This window comes from Etheostoma cragini, chromosome 14, assembly GCF_013103735.1.
Source record: "Etheostoma cragini isolate CJK2018 chromosome 14, CSU_Ecrag_1.0, whole genome shotgun sequence".
NCBI classification, from domain to species: domain Eukaryota; kingdom Metazoa; phylum Chordata; class Actinopteri; order Perciformes; family Percidae; genus Etheostoma; species Etheostoma cragini.
Window position 1 is genome coordinate 17,464,247 of NC_048420.1, and position 24,376 is coordinate 17,488,622.

Sequence of the window (24,376 nt, forward strand, 5' to 3'; positions counted from 1 at the left end):
GTATAGCATACCAAAAAAAAAGTCATATTATAGCATGTCAAAAAAAATCATATGTCCAAAAGGTCATAGTATAGCATGCCAAAAAAAAGTCATAGTACAGCATGTCGAAAAAAGTCATATGTCCAAAAGGTCATAGTATAGCATGCCAAAAAAAAGTCATAGTACAGCATGTCGAAAAATGTCATAGTATAGTATGTCAAAAAAGTAATAGTACAGTATGTCCAAATAGTCATAGAATAGCATGTGAAAAAAAGTCATAGTAAAGCATGTTGAAAAAAAGTCATAGCATAGTAAGTCCAAAATGTCATAGTATAGGAAGTCGAAAAAAAGTCATAGTATAGCATGTCAAAAAATAAAGTCATAGATGTCAAAAAAGTCAGAGTAAAGCATTCTGGGAAAAAAAGTCATACTATAGTATGTCTAAAAAGTCATAGGATAGCATGTAAAAAAAAAGTCATTGTATAGCATGTCAGAAAAAAAAGACAAATCAGCATGTCATGTTTGCTGTCAAAGTGTATATTATGTCGGAAAAAAGTCATAGTAAAGTATGTCCAAAAAGTCATAGTATAGCATGTAAAAGGAAAAGTCATAGTATAGCATGTCAAAAAAAGAAGTCATATTATAGCACGTCGAAGAAAAAGACAAATCAGCATGTCATGTTTGCTGTCAAAGTGATATGGTTTCAGCAATAAAGGCAGGCAGAGAGAGCAAAAAAGATGCTCAGAAACACTCACCTGTGTACCTTCCCTCCATAGAAAGGCTTGGTGTGAAAGGTAACGGTGGCAGAGTAGCCGCTCTTGACACAGTTGATGGAGACTTTGCCCCCCAGCTCCACCCAGGGCACCGTAAGGATGGAGCGAGCGTAGGCACAGGGCAAGGTGAAGACATACTCCTCGTCGTGCTCCAGCAAACTGAGGACCCCTAAGAGAAGAAAGAGGAAGAAAAGTGAGAGAGGTTGAAGTGGATCCGCGGATGCATGGTGGGAACACAAATGCATAGAAACAGATGATGTTAGTCAAATGTATTTTTATGGAAACTAATCACTCAAATATAGTTTGTTAACAATTGGAGAAGATTTTTTTAAGGTATGTCGAGCCACCAGATAAGCCTGCCTCTCTTTGTATAAATGTATAACCAAATCTTGGAGTAATAAACACTAATTTAATCTATGTGGCTGGTATGTGGATGTTTTCTCCAGGCCATTGCTGTCAGTGGTGTCCATTGTGCACTCTTAAAAAAGGAAGCAAGTGTGGAGAAATACGTAGTTACACAGAAACTAAATATTCTATATAATCATTCAATTATAATGTAAAACTAGGCACTTTAAAGTGCTCTTGTATACAGTTATTTTAACATAAGCATTACATTGTTTTCAACAGTCTTTGAATAGCCCATCACTGCAGCAATTCTAATTTATGTTGTGATTAAATAAAGTTAAGCACAGTGTGCTGTGCGGTTTTCATGTCCTGTGTGAATAGGCATTAAAAACAGTTAATTATCTAACCTGATTGGAGGCAGCAATAATTTCATTTATTTTCTATTGGTTATTGAAAAATACTCACACAACAAACACCCAGTATGGAGAACAATATTTAAATGAGTTAACATCTCCTTTAGGCAGTTTGTATCTCTTGGGTCCCTAAGAGCAGCTATTATACTCATTGCTCATGATCAACATCATCAGCGTCATTCAGTCTATAAGTAGATTTATTTTGTCCTGAACAACACCTCACATGTCCATGATTAACTTTCTGTTATAGCATAACCACGTGTTTACAAGAGCTCACTTGTTCATCTGTATATCACTGCAAAATGCCTAATAGCAATCCTTATTGAAAAAGTCTATTGTATGTACAATAAACGGTAGATCAGTTGTGGACGGAGTATACAGATCATTGATTTTTAGTGAAAGCAGAAATCCCATAGTGTAAAAGTACTCCTACTAGTAAACGTCCTGAATTCATAATTCTACTTCAGTAAAAGTGCGGTTTTATAAATAAAATGTCATTAAAGTATCAAAAGTAAAAGTATTAATTATGCAGAACAACTCATCTAAGGTTTGATTGGGATCTCTCTCATTCTCCTGTTAGTTTTGTTGTACCAGTATAATGTTATCATTGTTGTAACATGGAGTTTTAGATCCCAGCATAGGTTTGCACAACTCCAACCTGAGTAGGTCTGATCCACAATAACTGAAATGATATGATATGTGCATGGCCTTAAATTTATAATAGTGCATCATTTCAAAAGTTAATCAAATGTATTTGTATGTTAAATTCAATTAGCAATTGTAGCTGTCACATAAATGCATTGAAGTACAAAGCACAATGGTTCTCATTTGTATAAATACAATTAAAAAGTAGCAGAAAGTGGAAACAATCACATAAAATAGTTTGAGTAATAATTCAAAATTTTGAGAAGAAACACTTATTCGCTCTTAACGACAAGAGCTAGATGAGAGGATTGATACCGGTCTCATGTCTGATACTGCCATCTGTTTTAATGGATGGTCTGACATATCGACCCTAGGTGCCTCGGATTTGTTTAGTTAATAATCATTCCACTGGTATGTAATTTAATTTAAAGACACAGTATAGCTAAAATGAAAAAGTGCATAGCAGCCTGTGATATTTCAACATCCATCCTTACAGCACCAGAGGCAAACCTGAGCAATGCACTCATCACAACAGTCAAACAGGTCAAATCCATATCCAGCTGGTCAATCTGGAGGCATCAGCTGCTATACCTCTGTTCCTTTTATGTTGCTGACTCACTGCCAATCAGTGTAGTCTGAGCCATTCATAAAAATGCAGTATCAACTGCTATCAGAGAAGCAGCCACTGCAAAAATAACCCCCATCAATCAATACTTCCTGGGGTTAGGGTCACCATGTTCTCTGATAGGCAGCATAAGCCTCCGCACATGGTGATGAACTGCTGCGTCATAACCTGCCGACAGGTGGTCAGAGGTACAGAAAAGCTAGAGAAAGCTTTAAAGTCTGACTGAATCAGTTCATGTATCCAGATTGGGCTCAAGGACTTCCTGTGTCTCCGCTCAGGGTGACTCATCCCCAGCAAACTACTGTACATGGTGTAATGGTGCTGACAAAGAGGACAGGCTTATTGTTTGCTTATATCAGCTTATATCATTTAAAATATCCAAAATTAGCTGCACCTAAACCAGCTGCAATATCAATTGTATGTATTATTGCATCAGTGAGATTAATCCACTAATGTACATGTATTAAAGAGTATAACACCCTGAATGGGGGCATATTACAAAAGTACATTTTGCTACTTCCTACTTTTACCTACTACATTTACTCAAGAAAAGAGTCTCAGTACTTCTACCACCACTGTTTTCTGTGTGACTGTGTTATTTTCGGTCCATGCTTATTTTATCTGCTTTTTATTTATCACAAAGTTGTTTGACCAGGTGTGATTGCTTTCTGTGACAAAAAATGTATCATATCTACATATCTACAGTATTTAACGAGTAGTAAATTGACTCACCTTCTCCCAACATGGACACTCCTATAGACATTCCCATGAACTTGCTCTTGGTCCACACATGGGCATTGACGCACATCCTCTTCTCCCGGCACTCACAGTAAAACCCAGAAACTGGTGGATGATGGGACACCTGCTCGGCCACAAATCTCACTCTATAGCAGCCTCCTGATGAATCCTCGGCCTGCAGCGTGTTGTTGGAGCCCCTGCTCGGCTCCCAAAGTGATCCCTGGTTTGATCTGACCAAAGGTTTGACTTTGTCCCGAGGCACTTCCCAGGAACAGTGGAAGGTCTCCCCCAGCACAGGGTTGTAGGGCTTCTTGGCAACGGCACCTTTCCGCCCTTCATGGAAAGCGGTCAAGTAGTACTCGACAAAACGGACTATTCGGTCCTCGGCTGAGACCCCGGCTGTGATTGACAGGAACATGTCAGGATGGGCCATGAAGTTGGCGTACATCTCCAGTAGTGATCGCTTTTCCAAAATGAAAGTAGGCAACACCACCTATGAAACATAAAGGAAAGGATAGGATTGGTTTAGGGAAAGGCTCAGAAAACCACAATTAACTCACAAATATCACACTAAAAACCTCCAATTTGTGACAAACAATTGGCTCAATTAAAAGTCAGTGTCAGTGCCTTACCCGTGTGAGATCCATGCCCAGTTTGAGCTGGGAAAGCAGGTGGAGAATGATGCTCCGCTGGTCATCCAAGACACCCAGGTCCTCCTCTTCGTTATCCTCCGTGTCTGTCACCTCTTCAGTGGGGCTGATATCTTCCAGCCCTTGATGGTGCTATGAAAACAAAAAGAAAACAGAAAACTTAATTCATCAGTGAGACTGTGTCCCCACTAATGTGTGTTCTTAGAGTAGTATATATCCATGACGTTCCACTTCCGTGATTTCTCCATTGCCAACGGAAATTCCATTAAATTTCACTCATTAAGGCCAGATATTTGTTACCTTGGGCTCCAGTGGATTTATGAGGACTATGGTTAACTGCTCCTCAGATCACTGCAGGGTAAATCCAGACTGATTATCTGTTCAATCTGAGTTTTCTGTTGCACAACTAAAACAACCTTTGAACGTACACACGTTCCACCAAAACAAGTTCTTTCCTGTCTCTATTTTGCGGAGAAGCTGCCCAAAACAATTGTTATTGGTTTAAAAAATGCCAATAACTAGACCACGTTCTGGAATGCTGTGTGGACCTGTCAGACCTTCCTTTGCAGCACGGTGGAGGAAGTCTGTCAATGCGAGACTATTCTTACAGAAGTACTTATAGTTTTTTGACAAAAAAGCTGTACGATATATCAGACTTAGACTACACAGATGATCCTTGTGTAGGATTCATTCATTAATTATTATTTTTTTTCTTTTTATGGGACATGTTAACAGTGAGACAAATACTATTGCCAGCCTTCTTCTTTTACAAGAGAGGAAATAATCATTTTTACTTTGTTGTGTTCTGAAATGATGGATATTTATACATCTTCAAAAATATGGTCTGATATCGAAGTGTCACTCTTTACGGGCTACTCAAGACGTATGTAACCTTTCACAAGGAGTAAAAAGGTAGGCAACGACTAATTAACTGTTAAAAATATTCTTCTATTTTATCTGTCACACATGTCAGTTGGAAAGGCCAAGAGGAGGAAGATACAGCCATTTCACCAACATTCAACTGGCAATACCAACTATAAGGTCACACAACTCAATCAGAGGCTAGCACAGGACATTTTACATAAGCAACCTATAAATACCAAAGGAAATAACCTCATTTACTTTTTTTTGAAGCCAATTCATACTCCATTCAGCCATGTCACCTGCCTTTCAAGCCCCTTTCACCGTTCCATATGGCAAATGGAGCACTACATTTCTTTGAGTACCCCGAGGGCCTTGTTTGCTTCTAACAGCCTCAGCACAAACCTACACAATGTCTTCATGGTGTATGCATTGGTCAAAGAGGACATATGTCACGTCCTTCTAGTTGTGTTCACCATTCAACTAGAAACAGATCCAGTTGAGGTTATATATCCTGCAGTAACTTGGGGCAGGAAGGAAAATTACAAAAAAGACAAGAGGCTGATGTATAATGCAGAAGGTGCTCACACACACACACTCCCCGCTTCTCTTTAGCTTCCATTTCCATCTGTGTCTCTATGCAGTTATTACATTGAATTATGTGTCAGGTTTCCAAATTGTATACGCCTCATTTTAGTGAAGCTGCTGCAGCAAAATGAGGGAATGAGGGACCCCAACCTCCTGACTGCCTGATTACACTGAATAAAAAGAGATTTCCAGGAGAGCCTGCCTGTCACCTGAATATTTCATTTAAAAAGCTCCCCCCATACACACACACACACACACACACACACACACACAAGAGGGAGCATGCTTGAAAACACAAGTAGAGGACTCCCTGGAGCTGGTTGGTGCAGAGTGATGTATATATAGAAGAGTGAACGCAGGGGAAAGAGGGGAGGTAGGGGGAGGTGTGTTATGATTCCAGTGGTTCTCAGTAATTAAAGAGGCTCTTGACATCAACAGGAAATTAGAGCATCTCAGCGGAAACCCTCAAGTGGATTTATTGGTGGACCTAATGGTTGTCTAAGACTTTTTATTGCAGTTTAACTTGTCCAGAAGTTACTACTGTCTCTTGAATAATAAATAAGTACAGATAGTGTTTGAATTTATGGTTTAACAGGATGAGGAGGAGAACAGAGTGTACAAAACAAAAAGGTTTCAGAATGACTTTGGATATTAATGTTGGTTATTACAACAGGACATCTTTTGTCCTATTAACAGGCAATTTCTATCTATCATATCATGAAAGTCTTGTCATAAAAATAGTACATTTACAATGCACAGGGGTATCCACAACTGTTTAAAAATATGGATGTTAAAGGGTTAGCTAATAGCTAAACTGTGGGCTTTCCTTTTTATTGGCACAACCTGTAAATGAGGCACCCTTCATAAAGAGCTTATATGTTGCAACTACAATAATAGCTTTGATAACAATAAATACATTTTAAATACAATATTTAAATACAATAAATACATTATTAACAGCTTATAATGTTATTATTGCAATTAATAACATCTCTTTATAAAGGGTGCCTTTATGTGTACAATTAATTCAATAATCTCAGTCAGACATCTTATCCATGAGAATGGGAATAAGCTTGGTATTTTAGCTTTTTCAATTTAAAACCCATTTAAAAAAACTTTTGAGGGTGCTGCGTGTTAGTGTTTACCAACAGAACGAGCCCTGCTGGCCATTCTGTTACATCATTTATGAAGCCAACAAAGACTCTCAGTGTTGGAGGAAAACAATGCTTCCCATTTTCAGGTCAGTGATGTTTACTGCTAAATGAATTATTTTAGCAGCAAAAATTAACAATTTAGCAGTTAATTGCTAAATTGTTTGCAGAAGTGATAGCTGGATAAGCCCTTAGGCTGCAACAACACTTCACCCTATATCCAAAACAGATGTAAAGACCAACAGTATGCCATGCACAAATACCAACGTCCGCTTAAAACACTCACGCTACATTGCTGTGTAGCTACAGGCTTGACCTGCATAAAACTGGACCTCATCGCCAAAGAGGTGAAAAGTAAGATGACCTCACGCAACAGTAAAAATCCAACAAATGGAACGAAGGTAAAGTTTCTGGCTCCACAAACAGGATTGAAACCAAAATCCAATAAAAGAGCGGTACTCTCAATGGAAAACCTGTCAAAAACTGTATCTTTTGAAGAGTTTATAGCTCAGATAGGCACCGCAAACAAAAATAAATGCTCTTCTTCCTTTACTGAATTTGCAGACTGAGTGAGCAGCCTTCTTTTAGGAGTCCTGGGTCTTGTTAAGGAGACATACAATGTGGCTGAGTTGAGGTGGTGAGCTGCTGTGCGTGACTTGCAGAGACTCTGCCCACCACCTACTCTGAAAAAGAGGGAGGAGGGGAAAAAAAGCTCAGGAAAGTCCCCCCAAGTTACCCATCTGCATCCTCCCATCATCCCTCTGCTGTATTTGCCTACATCTCATTCCATTTTTACATCCTCCGCTTTCCTTCCTCCTCTGACGTCGCTTCACTGCCTTTTTCCCTCCTTCTACACCTCCACTTTTCCTCTACCTTTCCTGCCTATATCTAGCACGTGTGATAGAAGCATGTATATCAACTTACAGTAGTCTCTCTTTCTCAGCTCTCTTTCAGGAACTCATGGGCAGCTGTCGTACTCTCCACACTTTTTTATAATCCCTCTCTCCTCTGTCTCCTACTCTCCCACCATTCTTCATCTCTTTGTAACTGACTTCTTCTCTGAATCAGTGCCAGTTTGACAGTTCCTTTCAACTGACTGCAATCTTATGTTTGATTCTTTCTTCCTCTCTTTTCCTCTGCCCTCGCACTGTCATCTCTGTCATTGTTTCTTCCATTAAATCACCATCCCTTCCCTCATCTCCTCATTCATGCCATCTGCTATTCTGTTTCATCATTATCTTTCTCCTAACTGTTTCCTTATTCCCTCCTTTCTGTTCTCTTTTTCTCTCTCACTTAAATACTACTCAGTTGCTTTTTCTTTCCTGTCTACCTCTCTCTACATCTTTCTCTCTCTGGCAAGTCATCGGGGGAGAGTGGGTGTGGGGTCTACAGAAGGCTTAGATAGGGCACGTCTGCTCAGGCTTCCACTTCAAAGACTCATTTTCCTTCTTGGTTTGAACAGGCCAAACTTTGAGGGCTTGTTCTTCATCACCTGCCATCCTCTTTATCCTGTATAATAACCACTTACGTCTTCACTCTTTTGTTTTTGTCAAAAACAGCATCTGAGAAGCGGGGGATTAGTGTCATTGTACAAGACTCAACTTCTGAACCTTTTGCTATAAAATAATCATGTTCTCTCGTCTGAAATGTCCTCTTTCTAAATCTACTTAAAAAAGGGTGCATATTGGAGTGGATTTCTCTTCCTTTGGGTACAGTCGAAAGGAAGACAGAACAGTTTTGTTGTGCAAATTAAATGATCTGTCTCCACCCAGAAAACAGTAGATTTTAATTAGTTTTGTTCATATCATTCTCAGTAAACCCTCAGCCAACCATTTCTAAGCGAGTAACACTAACATTTAAAAATGTTACTGCCCAATAGTTTCACAATTAGTGAAACAATCACTGTCCAACCGCTGCCCGGGTTCTCTATACTTATTTTTTATTCAAATAAGAATCCCTGCCTGGAGAAGCAAGATATTTAATAAATTGATGTGTTCACAAGTAACACTAATGTCTGTGTTTTTTAAGCTCAGCTTCCTCTTTTAAATGTCAGTTGGGTTTTGAATGTCAACTTTCAGGGAGATACTGAAAAGCCTCTAAAGGCGTTCAGCATTTATCTCAAAACTTGCATCTGCCATTTATATGTATATAAAGTATACAAGTACTAATAAGACCTGTAGCAATTTTACACTGGTTAGCAGCTTTAAAGGCATTTAAATGGTCACAGATGTCTCGACAGACTGCAGTTACGACATACAATATGTCATGCAGAGAAAAGATGCAACACTGAGTAAATAAGCAACAATAGTTTCTTTTTTTTGCATTTTAGACTCAAGGTTGTATTTCGAAACAGCGGAGCTAAATCAGCGAGGTTTTTTTTATGCCTGCAAAACAACAACAAATCTCAGAGTTACAGTAAAATATTACTGAAGCAGAGCACAAAATGTATCACTCTTAAGCAAAAGCCATCCATCCATCTTTGTCCGCTTATCCAGTATCGGGTTGCGGGGGAGGAGCTCCAGCAGGGGAAACTTCCCTTTCTCGAGCCACATTAACCAGCTTTGATTCGGGGATCTCCCAAACATTCCCATGCCAGGTTGGAGACTTAATCCCTCCACCTAGTCTTGGGTCTTCCCCAAGGCCTCCTCCCAGCTTGACGTCCCTGGAACACCTCCCTAGGGAAGCGCCCAGGAGGCATCCTCACCAGATGCCAGAACCCCCTCAACTGGCTCCTTTCAACGCAAAGGAGCATGTGATATCTCTGTAATTGGCACACACCCTCTGGCCCCCCTTTTTGAAGAGGGGAACCTCCTTCCACCGCCCTATTACCTCCTCAGTTGAGGTCAACAGCATCCCATCTTTACTGTAGACAGCTTGGATGGTTCCCCATTTCACCCTCCTGAGGTGGTTTTTCAGAAGCACCTTGGTGCCAACCGAAAGTCCTTCTCCATGTCTTCTCCAAACTTCTCCCACACCCGCTGCTTTGCCTCTTTCACAGCAGAGGCTGCAGCCCTTTGGCCCCTTTGGTACCTTGCAACTGCCTCTGGATCCCTCCGGGATAGCAAATCCTGGAAAGACTCATTCTTCAGTCGGACGGCTTCCCTAACCACCATTGTCCACCAGGGTGTTTGTGGGTTACCGCTCCATGAGGCACCTTAGACCCTGAGACCACAGTTCCCTGCCGCAGCTTCGGCGATGGAAACTTTGAACATTGTCCACTCAGGGTCAATGCCCCCAGCCTCCACAGTGATGCACAAAAAGCTCCGCCGGAGGTGTGAGTTGAAAGTCTGTCGAACAAGGGCAGTTTCCAGACGTTCCCAATTCACCCAAACCACCCGTTTGTTCTTACCAGGTCTGTCAAGAGTCTTCCCCCATCCCCTGACCCAACTCACCACCAGATGGTAATCAGTTGACAGCTCCGCCCCTCTCTTTGCCCGAGTGTCCAAAAGATCAGATGCTCTGGTACCAAGTACACTGATGAGCCTCCCGATGTTTGAACATGATGTTTGTTATAGACAATCCATGACTAGCACAGAAGTCCAACAACAAAGAACCACCCTGGTTTAGATCAGGGAGGGCATTCCTCCTAATCACGCCTCTCCATGTATCTCCATTATTGCCCACGTGTGCTTTGAAGACCGCTGCAGAACTATGGAGTCTCCCACTTGAGCCCCATACAGGACTACAGTCAAGGTCTCCAAGAAGGCCAAATACTTTGGTGCATATGCATAAACAACAGTCTGAGTTGTCCCCCCCCCCATCACCCGCAGGCATAGGGAGGCAACCCTACCGTCCACCGGGGTAAACTCCAACGTAGCGGTTCTCAGCCGGGGGCTTGTGAGTATCCCCACACCCGCCCGGCACCTCACACCATGGGCAACTCCGGAGTAGAACAATGTCCAACCCCTATCCAAGAATATGGTTCCAGAACCAAGACTGTGCGTAGAAGTAAGCCCCACCAGATCTAACTGGTAGCACTCCACCTCCCGCACAAGTTCTGGCTCCTTTCCCCACAGAGAGGTGACATTCCGTGTCCCCAGAGCCAGCCTCTGCCACCCGTGTATGGTCTGTCGAGGCCCCATCTGGGCCTGGATCCAGACGGGGGCCCCAGGCTTCCCCCAGGCAGGGTCACTCCATCTCCACCTTGTTGGCTCATTGGGTTTTTGAACAAGAAAAAGCAAAGTAGTGACTGCATGAAAGCCATAAAAGGCAACACAAGCAGTGGACTGACAAAGTGTTAAAAAAGAAAAATAAAGAAAGAAAATACGGGAAATACAAATCCTTGAAAAAATAAAGTGATTGGAAGTGACCCAGATGCAGCACAAGACACATATCTGCCACAAATAAAACACAGTGAATGCACCACTTGAATGATTGTAAAGGAGAAAGCACCAGAATCAGACCTCCCAAATCTCTCCTACTTCTTCAGAACAAATGAAGCAAGTGGGGCTGCTGAGTTTCAGTTCCTCATGTATAAATTACATCGAGCAGTTTCATCAGCACAGCATCTGATGAGAGTATTAGAGATACAGCTGATGCAGACACAGTGGTTAGGTAGTCACTTACACAGACACACACAAACATACACAACAAAAAAGAAACTGTACAAGTAACATCCTGAGGCCATTTTGGATGAAAGGTGGAACAATTTGGTAGTACAAATCTCCACACAGCTACATTTTGAGACACTAAGCACATAACAATAAGACTCCTGTTGTCTTTTACAATGATCAAATCTTTATACTTGCAATATAATAGCATTTTGAAGGTAAACTTGCCTCAATCAATGTCATTTGAGTGAGCGCCGCATGGGGCTGAAGAGGTTTAAAACAGCTTAAATATTTGAAATAATATTTTACCAGAATGTGTTGCTCCTTTTTCATCTCTGCTGAAGACTAGCGTCTGGAGGCTACATTAGCTGCTACAAGAAGAATGTTACATTCATCGTTTAAACACCTTGTTTAAGCAAAAATAACAAAATATTTACAAGTGCCAGCAATTCAAATAAATTAATGTTTCTCTTTTTCTATGATAGTAAATTGAATACCTTTGGGTTTTTGGCAGTAGAATAAACAAAACATCACCTTGGGCTCGTTGCCTCTATTTTCAGACATCCAAGGGATCAAACAACGGAATTTGACTAAGTAAAAAACAGCCCAGAGAATTGATCATTAAAGGTTCAGTTGATGATAACTTTTTGCATTAACTTTTATATTTGCTGAAACTGTCACTATATCCTGAAAGAACATCAATCACATAATCTGTGAAAAAATCATGTTCCTCTGCCTCCTCCTGGTGCTAAGAATGTCTTCCCCCAGCCGTGGGCCGTGCTGGGTTTTGGCTATTGTTTTCAACATTGTGGCCAAGTCACAAACTTTTTCATTTTACATTTAAACATTTAATGAGTAACAGAATCTTAATTCATATTGAATCACTGCTGCCTAGTTTGACAGTTTGGTCGCAGTTCCCTTGCAGTCATGGGCCATTATGATGCCATTATAGGAGGCCTAAGGTATTTAAAAGGCAAAACAGATTATCTATTTTATGTCGTACTGTCATTTAGTACGTTTAGTACTGAAAAAAGCTCTTCATTGAGATGATCTCTAGATCAAGATGATTTGTTTGTGTGCTGTGTGTGTATATATTTCGTATGTGTGTGTATGTGTATGTGTGTGTATATATTTGTATTTATGTATTTCTCCGAATTATTTGTAAATGCAACCGGAAGTTTGCTAAATAAATGTGTGGTTTCTTGTAATCATATGTGGGCCAAAATGTTTGGCATGACACATAAATAAAATTAAACTAAACTAAAACTGAACTAAAACGTCAGGATATACAGTGACAGTTTCAGCAAATACGACAAAGAAGTTATTTCTATAAAAGTTACCTAATGAAGATTTAAACTAAGTCGCAGCATTAATACAAACATTACAAAATGTCTTTGTATGTGTTTGAAAAACAGAAGTTTTTATTCTAAGATTGTGAGTCCTCTAATAGAAGTGGAGTGAGAGACAACCCAGAAAGTATTTTCCAAAAGACATTTGACATTTCCTGTTTCCTAATCTAAATCTTGAGTTTAATAAAAAGAGTTGATTACAGAGAGTGAGTCATGGGTTGTTATTTTCCACACTCAGCGGAGAACACGCTGCTCCTTGATGTTTTGACTCTAGGACTAACGGAACCTTTATGCCTGTTAATAAGACTTTAGGGGCCATCGTATAATCACTTTTTATTACTTTAGCTGTGCAGGTTTAGACAAACAAATGTTATTAATTAAGTTCAAATAATTGCAGGTTGGAACTACAAATAATAATAAAAAGATTATTAGACACTAATGTCAAGTCTGTTAATGTGTTAATCTCCATCTGGCAGTGCAACAGACTTGATCATAAAGAAAAAGAGCTGCACATCAGAGGACTGTGCTGCCCTCTGTTGGAATAAGGTAGAAATTATAACTTTAAGAGAGATAGAGGGAAAGAAGAGTGTTTAGCTCAAAATGCAGACAAGGACCTAAGAGAAAGGAAACAAAACCATCTCCTGATATAACTGATCTTGTTTTGTTATAACTGTTATTTCTTTAATCTCTCCTTATATTTGATGGAGGATTTACATTTTTGTACAAAGATGTTTTAAAGAAAAAAAGAAAGAGAAAAAAGGAATTTAAAAAATGCTAAAATCCATTTAAATCTATCATTAACAAATAAACCCTGGATATCAAGAAATAAAAGCACTCAACCAACAGGCCCACATAGGAAAGAAGATTTACTTTACTCTGCCTTTCTTTGTTAATACAGAACTGACTGAAGGTCTGTCATTAACTTCATGTTATCCAGTATCAGCTTATATCCATAGTAATAAAGTGGACAGGTCTAATGTGTGGCAAGAGAGTGCACTAGTGCTGCTGCAAATGCATAAACCAACCGGATTTCTGCAAGCGCAAGCAATTTAGCCTCCATTTCCCCACAGTCACGCCATGCTTACTCTTGCTTGGCTGCAGACTAGGACTGAATATCAAACACCAATGTGGTGCTACATAATTCAAATAGCAGACCTTTATTATTCTGGGGTAATGTAATTTCTTACTTGCACTCAAGACTACTCACGAGATTACAGAGTAAATGGTAAACTGGCAAACATCCAAGATTATAAATTGAAGATTAGATCAGGAACTGGCCTTAAGCGGAAAAAATCAATCATTGGATATGGAGTGACATCTGACCATAACCAATAAATACTGAAATTGGAGCTAAACAAGAATATCTTGTTAATGCAAGGGCTGTCTTTTGTTGCTGCATTCTAAGAACACATATCAAATACAATGTTTAAAACAGTGTTAATCAGAAACCTCCTGATTCAGTGACCCAAAGCATATAGCAGTTAAGTGTAGTCTAGTCTAGCATTGCCAGACCTTCCTCCACAGCGCTGTGGAGGAGGGTCTGGCATGGGTCTGGCATGGGTCTGGATGTTGATGGCCTGGATGTCTTTTTCTTAAACAGATTCAGATCAAATTCTAACATGAGACTAAAGTAAAGGGTATTAAAAGTCGTATGATATATATAATAGATGCAATTTTGTTTAGTTAAACCAGCATAGATTGATTTTCTTGGGCAGCAGAGCAAACTAAAATCAATGTTCAAATATTAGCTTAGAACATTGATACTATGTGCTAGCAAACAGTTGCTAATTTATACATAGGAGCAAAATTAGCATTCATTCTGAGCTGTGTTTCTTGCCACTTTTTGAGTCCAATGAACTAAAGTAGTAGAGTGGTCTCCTGTAAAACCAAAACAATGAGCTGAAAGTTCTCTGGGCTTAAAACATTTACATTACACACTGTAACTTTTTTTACACTGTTTAAATATTTTTAAGTGCAGCTTTAAATTTTTCTGGTCAATTAAAACATGTGGGGTTAACAGCTTAATTCTTAATAAAATCTTATTGTTGTGGCTGCTGGTGTGACACAAGTGTTTCTATATATTCTGCATGTCTATTATAGGTCTCCACAGGAATATGATCAAACCCACCAAGTCCCAGATGATCATTTTTATAGTTTCCTCAATCTCTTTATCTTATTTAATGACAAGCATGACTTGGCATTACTCCCTACTGGAGCACAGTATGCTATTAGCACTACTCCCACTTTAGTGGGAAGAAACATACTGACTGTGGCAGGAATGTCAATGCATATGGTTGGCTCAGCCCCCCCGAATCATAACTGCCAAAAAACTGTCTGAAATGTCTTTAAACGTGTCAAATCACCAATATTAACTGCCCTCCCACCCACGCTCCTAAGTGTGGACCATGAAGTATGTGGAACAGCTTAACAATTAGCTGTAAATGGGTTTCCTTAGCTACGCTATAATACCCATTTTACCCTCACATGTCAATAGAAAATATTCATTAACATGTCAGATTACATCTCTGTGCTTCCATTTTAAATTTAGCTGCCTGAACAGTTAAATCCCTCGTGGCGGTTACGCAGGGTGCTGCTTCACTGCTTACATTAAGGGTAAAATGTCCCTCTGCGTCCCCTGTATCTTGTTTTGTGGTTAGATTTAAACGTAGGTCAGCTTATTATAGGATATGAGTGTTTTACAGAGGGTTCCGCTAATGTTTAACCACAGGGATTTATGACAAATAATCACCCAAGTTTAACATTTGACAGAAAGGCTATTACGAGCGGCGTGGCAGTAAATGCTGCCAAGATGACACTTGCACCATTAATCTTCATCTTGTTATTCACAGCTAAGGATTCCATTATTCTGCAATTCAATATTAGGATGACAAAGATCATTAGTGTAACAGAGGAATATATATTATTTTTTATCTATGGTCAGAGGTGTGTTTACATGATGCTCAAATGAACAACTGACGTTACTGGTGACCATCAAGTGACCATTATGTTGCTATAGCAACACCTACTCGAAAAGTTCCATACTGTAACAGTTTGTAACTTTCTAAGTGACTAGTGTATTTTACTATTTCTACTTTCCGTGTGGTGGATTCATTATTGAGTTGTTTCTTTCACTTGTGATACTTGTTTCTTCCTGGCATAAGAGATGCCATGCCGCTTGAAAATGTGTTTTCTACTTTGTTTCAGCAGTTCAGTGTGTCATGTGTCAGTTGTCAGTTTCTGAATCGACTGCTATGTTAGCTAAACGGTGCTATTTACACTGATACTGTGTATCAGCCAATCCGCAGCTGTTTCTAGTAAAAACCATTTACCTCCAAAAAATAATGTCCACTTTTTATGAGCCAAGCAAAACCTGTTATCAGTTTTGTGACAAGGTGTTTTTCAGTTAATCCTAAAATGTATTTTAAATGGTTTAAGAGAATTTTCTCTACCAATTAAAAAATCACTTAATCCACAAATTTATTTTAAAGATTCACCAAATTTTGAGATACATGGACAGCGACAAAACACAATAATAATGTAACGGTTAGGGATATTCCCAATGACTCTGAGCAGGTTTTTTAACAAGGTTAAGATTAATTTCCCAGTGGGATGTAATGCTTGTAGAGGCATTGTGGTAGAATATTGTTTACAATGTCTATGATATAAATGCAATGTTCGTGGTTTGACTCTAGCCAGTGACCTTTGCTGCAGGTCATGACCTTTTCTCTTCCCCCATGTTTCCTGTAACTTCAGTCACTATCCAATAAAGGCAAAACGTCACAAACAAAATGTCCATGTCCTACATTCTTACACCTTGCTACAACCTTGATCAAAAGCATAAACCAAACGCCTAACTGTAAAATGATTTTCTTAACAACTCTAACCTCCCAGAAGCACGCTCCCCATTATGAATCACAGAGGACAATACTTCAATTTTCCGATCTTCTAGATTAGATGTGCAGCCCCAGAGTGTTCTGGGTTCTACGTCTGAGACTCTATACACTCTAACAGAACTCTAACAGACAAAGACAACAAGGGAAGAGCAAGACAAAGGACCGACGTGATGTTTGACGGCATGACGTAATGTTTCTCACCTCAGCACCATGGGACAGACTCCTTTTCCTGAGGGCCGGAGAGGGCTCGGTTGATCGCAGAGGAGTCAGACCTCCGTTCTTCAGCTGCTCCACTGAGGGCGACTTTGGTACAGTCCACACAGGAGCACCATCTGAAAAACGACAAGGTTAGTTAACAACAAAGTTAACAACATTGACAAAAACAGATACTTGGGATTTACCATCGCTTGATTTTTACTCTTGATTTGTGTGTATTAATGCTCAGTTTTGGGTTGGATGAAATTGATAATAAGAATGAAAGAGGGAACATGGAGACAACTCATATTACACTAAATATATGTTCATTTCTGAGATTAAATATTAAGGTTCTCCTAAATGACACTGAAGTGAGGGTGTGTTATTAACAGAGACAACATCAGGAAATTGTGTCCGTGCTTGTGTGTGTGTGTGTGTGAGTGTCTGTTTAAATTTAATTAGGGTCCGAGTGCCAACAGCGGCAAAGGCATTTATTCTTCTTGTTCTTTCTTTTGGCAAATTAATTGCCTTTTTAAGGGGCTTAACATCAAAAACTCACCAAAAACGGTGGTCGCATCAAGTTAAAAAAATTAAGCCCCTGCTTTTTGATTGGTGATGACCCCGCCTCCTACGTATTAGTCACGTCCTTTTTCATAACTAATGACCCTTTTGTTGTACATTGTGTGAGGTATCATTGAACTCAACAGAGAGCTACCGTTTTCTTTGGTCATGGTTTGGCCCGCCCCCTACAGCTAATGAACTGTATGATGTAGTGTTTTGTGTGAGGTATCATTGAACTAAGTAGGGAGTTCCATTTTCATTGGTTTTAATTTACAGTGTCTGAGTGCTGCGCAAATGCACGGTCGCAAGGAGCGGTGTCCCCCAGTAACCCCGATGCACGCAGAGAAGCAAGGGCCCGTCCAATGCTGCTTGCAGCTTTGATACTTGTTTACTTTTGTATCCTAGCCTTGTTATAAATTGACTCAACTAAGTTCATAAATGCAGAAATTATCATTCATTTTGACTCTGAGCCACAAACAATAAAATATTCTGCAGAAATATTATAACTCTACATGCTGTCCTTCTGTACCTGAGCCTTGAAACAATATCACACCAGTTATGGTGTACTTTGGACCGCAGGAAGAAAAGTGAACCCCCAAAGTTATTGCAATGAATTTAGTTATTAACTGTAACACATTGCATTACTGTTTGTTTTTTTCTGCCCTAAATAATGTTACTAAACAATTCGATTGATTATGTGAGATTTTGCACAGATTTACCATATTTTGATATACAGATATTATATCTTTTGAGGAAGAATATTTTCTCAATATTGCCATGTTGATTTCAATCACATCTAGCATATGCTTATTTTAGAGTTGCCTTGAGTTTGAATTACAGGACAAGAAAACTGCATAACTTAAGAGGAACCAATGGTGACACTAGTGATACAGGATATTTGCTTAACAACACTACAACCTTAAAAACAGACTTTAAATTAAGTCACCGCCTCTGACATCCTTCTAACATTGTGCTACTCCAAAACTGTATTTTATGCGGAGCTATTTCACTGATCATATTTTGTGTTTCCAGACTTATCAGAAACTAAAGATGATGTGATCTGCTGTCCTTTGAATAAAAAAAAAAATATATAACCAAGCTACAAGTTTTCTCATTTAAAAGCTTCTTATATAAATCAAAGTAGTAGATCACATTTTAAAGTACTGTAAATGGATCGGTACTACAGGCTATTCTCTTCAGCCCCAACACTCAAATTGGGTTAAAAGTGTAATGCACCAACAGGCCGTTCAATGGTATCCATTAGTGAGAAGCAAGCTGTGCTGACATAGTTCAAAATGCTGCAGAGCCTGAGGCGAGTCAGTCTCAAAATGACAAAATGAGCTGAAATAGCCCTAAGGCCGGGTCTCTACTTTGGTCAACAGACCTCAAAATTGTTAGTGAACCTTCTCCAACAATACTGGACTCTAATACAATAGAGAGAGTGGTGCCTCTGGCCCATGGTGAGTAAAGTGTGAGTGCGTTGTAAATACAGTGACAATTTAATGTTTTGAAAGGGTCATTCTCAAGACATTTGGAGGTTAATAGGATCCCGAAAGTTCATTTCCAGATAGGGTTTTAGGGCAAACATTTCTGGAAATAGTTTGTGTGTATTTACCAGTAGTTGGTTTACAAATACAATCTATGACATAATTTGATACTTTCTCTGAGATGTCACATTGAATACCAGAAGTAGAAACACTCCAGGGGGATGTCTGGGCCATTGGATAGAGACATGCAGGTGAATCAAGAGGCCGTCGCAGATCAAACAGTGGAGAAACAAACATTCATGCAGTAGATGTTTCCAATGGCTTTACCTTCCATTTCTGGGCTGTGACATCAATTCGGATTTTGTGATGCTTTCACATCCAACTCTTACCCTACAAATCTACTTTCTGTTTCTTTATGTTAAGCTGCAAAGGGGCTAGTTAGCAAAGTAAATTTCCTTTATGGATTTTAATTTCCTTAAAGGAAAATGTTCTGCATGTGGGGTGAAAGAGAGAGTGTTGGGCTTCAAGCTCTTCCTCTGTGATCAGTTATGATAATATGCTGTGTGGTTTGTGACTGGCAGGTTTTTGGTTGGAGTTTACAAAGATCCTTCAAGTCCCTGCACTGTCTTTGCAATTACTAGAGCTGACTCTGATAAGCTGCTTTGGTTTTGTAGTAATAGGAGCCTGGAGGGATTAACGTGCCAGCCAAACTCAGTCCAACCTCATGCTCGGCTCTCTACCAAAGAGTTATCTTGCCCATGCAGTGGCAAAGCTTTCCTGTGTGGGCATAACAAAACCATTCAACCAACCAACTGACCAGCCAGCCACTCCCTTTATCAGCTGCATCAAATCTGGATGCTGCTCAAAGCCATCACTCGGCAAAACCGAGGATCCTAACAAAAAACTCCTCACTGAGGTGTGGGGGGTACATGCCGGAAGCGGGAAGCAGCTGGACCCCCACAGGACGTATCAGCCAGGCAGCGGAAGGAAAGAGGTTTGTACTTGCGGCCCGGTGGTCCCACTCCACACCACCCCCTGTCTGATGAACAGGTACAGGGCAGCGTGACTGTTGGCGCAAAGAGAAGACCAAAAGACTGTGAGGACCGGCAGATTTGTGGGTATCCGGCACTCACCCAAAACCCCAATAGAGCTTTCCAAAGTCATAGATGGCAACTTCTTGGCTTAAATGGTCCACCAATAACATGCACCTTTAGGACCTAAAAGATGGCAGCAGTTACAATGGATTCCACTGGAGACCATGAAGTTACACAAAAACATGCGTCAAAATCATCCATCCACTTTCCGCTTATTTGAGTCCGGGGCTCTGTGGCAGCAGCAAGGTAGCCAATATGTCCTTTTCCCTATCCTTGTCAGCCAGCCTTGCCTGGAGCAATCACAAGGCGTTCCCAAGCTGAAGTTGATAGGATATGTCATCCCTTCAGAAACTCCTGGGTCTGCCCCAGGTTCTCCTCCCAGTTGAACGTGCCAGGACTACCTCCACCGAGAGGTGTTTAGGAAGCATTCAAATGAGATGCTCGAAACACCTCAAAAGACTGTCTTTTTAGTTTAGGCTCCCAACTATAGCTTCAAAGATTTGTTCAGAGAAAGTGAGGTGAATTAGCATGGGGCAGCGCAAACTGAGACACCTAGGCTTTTCCTGGGGATTTAGTTATTTAAAAATAAACTGAAGGGAAATGTCAGAAAGAAATGAACTTCCTGGTGAGTTCGGACATCAGAGAGAGGTTGAACTGCACAACACACTGTGAGTTTGTTACTATCCAGCTTGCACCTAACAGTTGGTACATTGGCAATTTGGAGTGAATCAACATGGAGTGCAAGAAAGGTTCAGCGTTCAAATTCCCTTCATGTTCACATCTTTAGGGTGAGCCAAGCAACCTTGGAAAGAAAACTCATTCTGGCCGCTTGTATCCTCAATCATTTCGGTGAAAAAGCGTCAAAAACATCATAGTGTCACAAACAACTCTCAACAACACAATCCACTTCTTCAGTTTATATAAAACAATCCTTGTTTTGCCAATGAAGAATGTGCTTTATTAGCCATTTAGTAACAATAAGTACAAGTCCATTTTAGATTTCTATATTTCCATCAAAGGTCCAGTACGGCTTCTAAATGGACCTTGACGTGAGATTGTTTTGTCAACAGCAGAAAAGTGGATTATGCTGTATGTGTTTGAGACATTTCTAAGGAAAAAATGATTCATAGGTGGCCTTTGGGATCCATCATAACTGCTGTAAATTTAAACTGACTACATCTGCCATCTTCCACAAAAAAAGCAAGATACACATTTTCAGAGGCAATGAGTGTTTGGTGTTATATAGATTTTTAGTTGGGTATTACTTTTAACATTTAACATGGATGGTGTTGACTACATCAACTGGAAAGGATAATAAATATTCCTCTGTAGTTGGAAAATAGGATTAATCAACAACATGTCGTTGTATCATAGCTTTTTTGTGTATAGGGTCAACCTTCAACCTTAAGGCATTGTTCACTTATCACAATCCTTAGTGTTATGCCAATAGAACCAGCCTCAGGTTGAAAATGGTTTAAATTTAAACAACTTTATTGGATCCATAGTGATCTGGCACAGAGATTGGTTAAACATGGCAGAGGTCTCACATTTTAGGCACCAGTGTGGATTCATTAAGCAAAGACTTAATCCTTCGAGGAGATTTAAAAGTGCATAGTATTAGTCATAAGTTTACTCTTTCAAACAATAACTTCTTCTGACATACTGTACATGTAGGAAAACAGTTAAAATGCTTTCAAGGATTCTGTAAATAATACTGACAATAAAATTATGTTCAGACATACTTCACATTAATGCTTGTACTTGGCACTGCAATGCAACTGACGACATTAAAAGGGACACAATAACGAATTTAAAACAGCACAGTACAACACCAACAACTACAAACTATGACAACAAACAAATGCAAAAACAAATGTAACAAACAAATGCAACATTCAACAACATTGACTACAAACATTGAAGTTCAGGATACCCATCGGGCAGGGACAAGAACCACAGTCCAGCTGCCCCATTTGGCCCTTGCTGCTGGGCTCTGGAAGAGGGCACTGGAAAGACAAGAGGGGTGGGGGAGATGGAGGGGTTGGGGGCTCCAGTAGCAGCACTGGAACAGGGCCAGGGGCAGACTCACCGGAGGGGGCTCCATGGGCGGCGTAGTAGCACTGGGAGGAGTGGGACTGAGGTGGTGCCTGGCTGTGGCTCTGGGTCTGTTGGAGGATGTTCAGGCACTCTCCCAGGCAGCTGAGTGTGGCGGCCGACGTGGCTTTGAGCAGAAGCAGGTCCTGGTCCAGACAGGAGAGAGATCCTCTGGTGGGTAGAGAGTCAATGGACTGCACCAGGTTCTTCTGTTGGCCCTCTGCTTGGGACATCACCTGGGGGACAACAGATATGTACGGCATTAAAATACCCATTCAACAGTCACATTACCTGGAGATAGATAAGATTATTTTACATGTTATAGTTTCAGTTCCTCACAGGTAGTGGATGGATGCAGATGTACTATTAGCTTAGACAATGAGTCCTGTGACTGCATCGCTCAGCCAGCTTTGCCAGACAATAATGTAAGACACATTACATTTAAAACAATCTTCACCACTGCATGGCTAGGAAATCTATACCCTTACCAGTGAGTAATTTACAATTTATCATTTAATATAAAGTAAACTATCCCTTTCACTCTCACGGTACATTGGCAGGATGTACTTTTTCCTGATGTTTTCTATGCTATGTCAGTCTATTTTAACCATTCATTTTAAGTAAGAACACTTTTTTTCTAGATGATGTAAATATAGATCTGGGGCTCTTTTTTTAATATGTGAACCAATGTGTTTGGGGCCAAAGACAGATATAGATATATATATAATGTTTTTTATATAATGTTTTGCTTGTGCATAGGAAGTGACACAAGTTAACATTAATTCCAGTGGTGTCTAGACTACAAGCACAACCATCTGCTCTGAGACAGCATTGTCAAAAAAGAAACCGCTGAAACTCTTCAAACAAAAAGTTCTCCCCTGTGCTCCTACAGAACATTTCTTCCAGAGAATTCTATCTGTATGACTCACCTATTAGAGTCTAAATGTGTCACAAAAAGGGGAGAAAACAGAGCTGGTTCTTGCTAGTGGTTAATAAGCTTCTCGCTGGGCTAATAAATCTGGGTTGTTTATCAGCCTGGAAATGTTCTATTCATTAATATTGTATGGCTTCACAAACATTTGTCCTCCACTTCAATTGCACATCTGTCTGCTTGCATCAGTACACAGAACTGTTTGGGAGTCACTAAGAATTGTAGTGGTGGGGTTATATGTGCATACACATTCATGTAAAGGATTTTCTTTTTAAAAGCACAGAGCTTGTTTAATTACTCAGCTATTTACTTATGTTGAATGTTGAATTTCACAGGCAGAGGAAGCTCAAATTGTTCAGCATGCTGATATATTATTTTCACAGTGCCCTTTAAATAATAAGGACTTCACACAGGCATATCTCTCTTTTTACATCTAAAACCCTCAGGACAGATGTTTCTGTGTCCCATTCATGATGGTAATTATTTCACTGCACTTTATAGGGTCATAAAGGGCTGGATATAATAATTTTTCCTTTATTAGTTTATTGTGTCAAGATATCATGGTAAACCATTTTCACTAAATTAAGTCTGACAATTCTGTTGCAGCATAAGTTTATACATGGCTGGGAATATATGTACTTTTGGAAAAGTTTGGATTTTGGCTAAGTTGACTAAGAGAATGGGGTATTGCTTCTCCAGTTTATGTAGTCACATATTGATATTGAATTTATGGTATAATTGTAGCATAGCTGCAAAATGATAAATAACACTTTAATGTGTAGTACATTTTGTGCAACCTGCGGAAATATAGGCATAGGCTTTAAGCTTAAGATTAAGAAGTACAGCTGCATCTGTAGTGCATCAGTAATACCAGAAATCAGAGCTGCTTCAGGGTATATACATTTACTAAAAGGGCCTTTACGGGTGGCAATGCCTGTTGGTGAGCAAATGTGTTGCTATGCAACCTTGAGTAACTTTTAAAAAAAAAGAGCCCTAAGCCCATATCATGCTTAGAAATAACACAGCTCACTGGGTTTTATAGTGCTCAATAAAATGCAACCACCATTCATAAAGACAAACATGGAAAATCATGTAGAGAATTCTTATTAGGCTTGTTTCAAGAGAAACATATATAACATGAAGAAGATAAGTTAAACAGATAAATACGTCATTTTAAAAAATCCAAGCATAATCTACATGTGGCCAAATTTCTATATTATGTGGCTCTCTGTATGTGAATAGTTATATAGTTCATATCTCTTGTTATTGTTTGGTTTATACGCAGGTTACAATGTTGGACATGAACGTAAAAAGGAACACATAATTACAAGTGAGTTCTGCTACAAAGTAAAGTCAGTGGCTTTACAGTAAAGGGGCACAGACACAGACACAGACACAGACACACACACACACACACACACACACACACACACACACACACACACACACACACA

At 39.8% G+C, this 24,376-nt stretch overlaps 1 protein-coding gene across 1 annotated transcript in view; it reads right to left on the reverse strand.

Moving 5' to 3' along the window:
* Window positions 1–24,376, reverse strand: part of LOC117956284 (oxysterol-binding protein-related protein 10) — a 62,384-nt gene that overhangs the window by 4,693 nt on the left and 33,315 nt on the right. The window contains exons 6-10 of the mRNA XM_034891268.1: window positions 21,987–22,227; window positions 16,762–16,892; window positions 4,151–4,300; window positions 3,513–4,011; window positions 735–921 (exon numbers count right to left, since the gene is read on the reverse strand). Of these exons, the coding sequence (XP_034747159.1) occupies window positions 735–921; window positions 3,513–4,011; window positions 4,151–4,300; window positions 16,762–16,892; window positions 21,987–22,227 (1,208 nt within the window). The remainder of the gene's footprint in view (window positions 1–734; window positions 922–3,512; window positions 4,012–4,150; window positions 4,301–16,761; window positions 16,893–21,986; window positions 22,228–24,376) is intronic.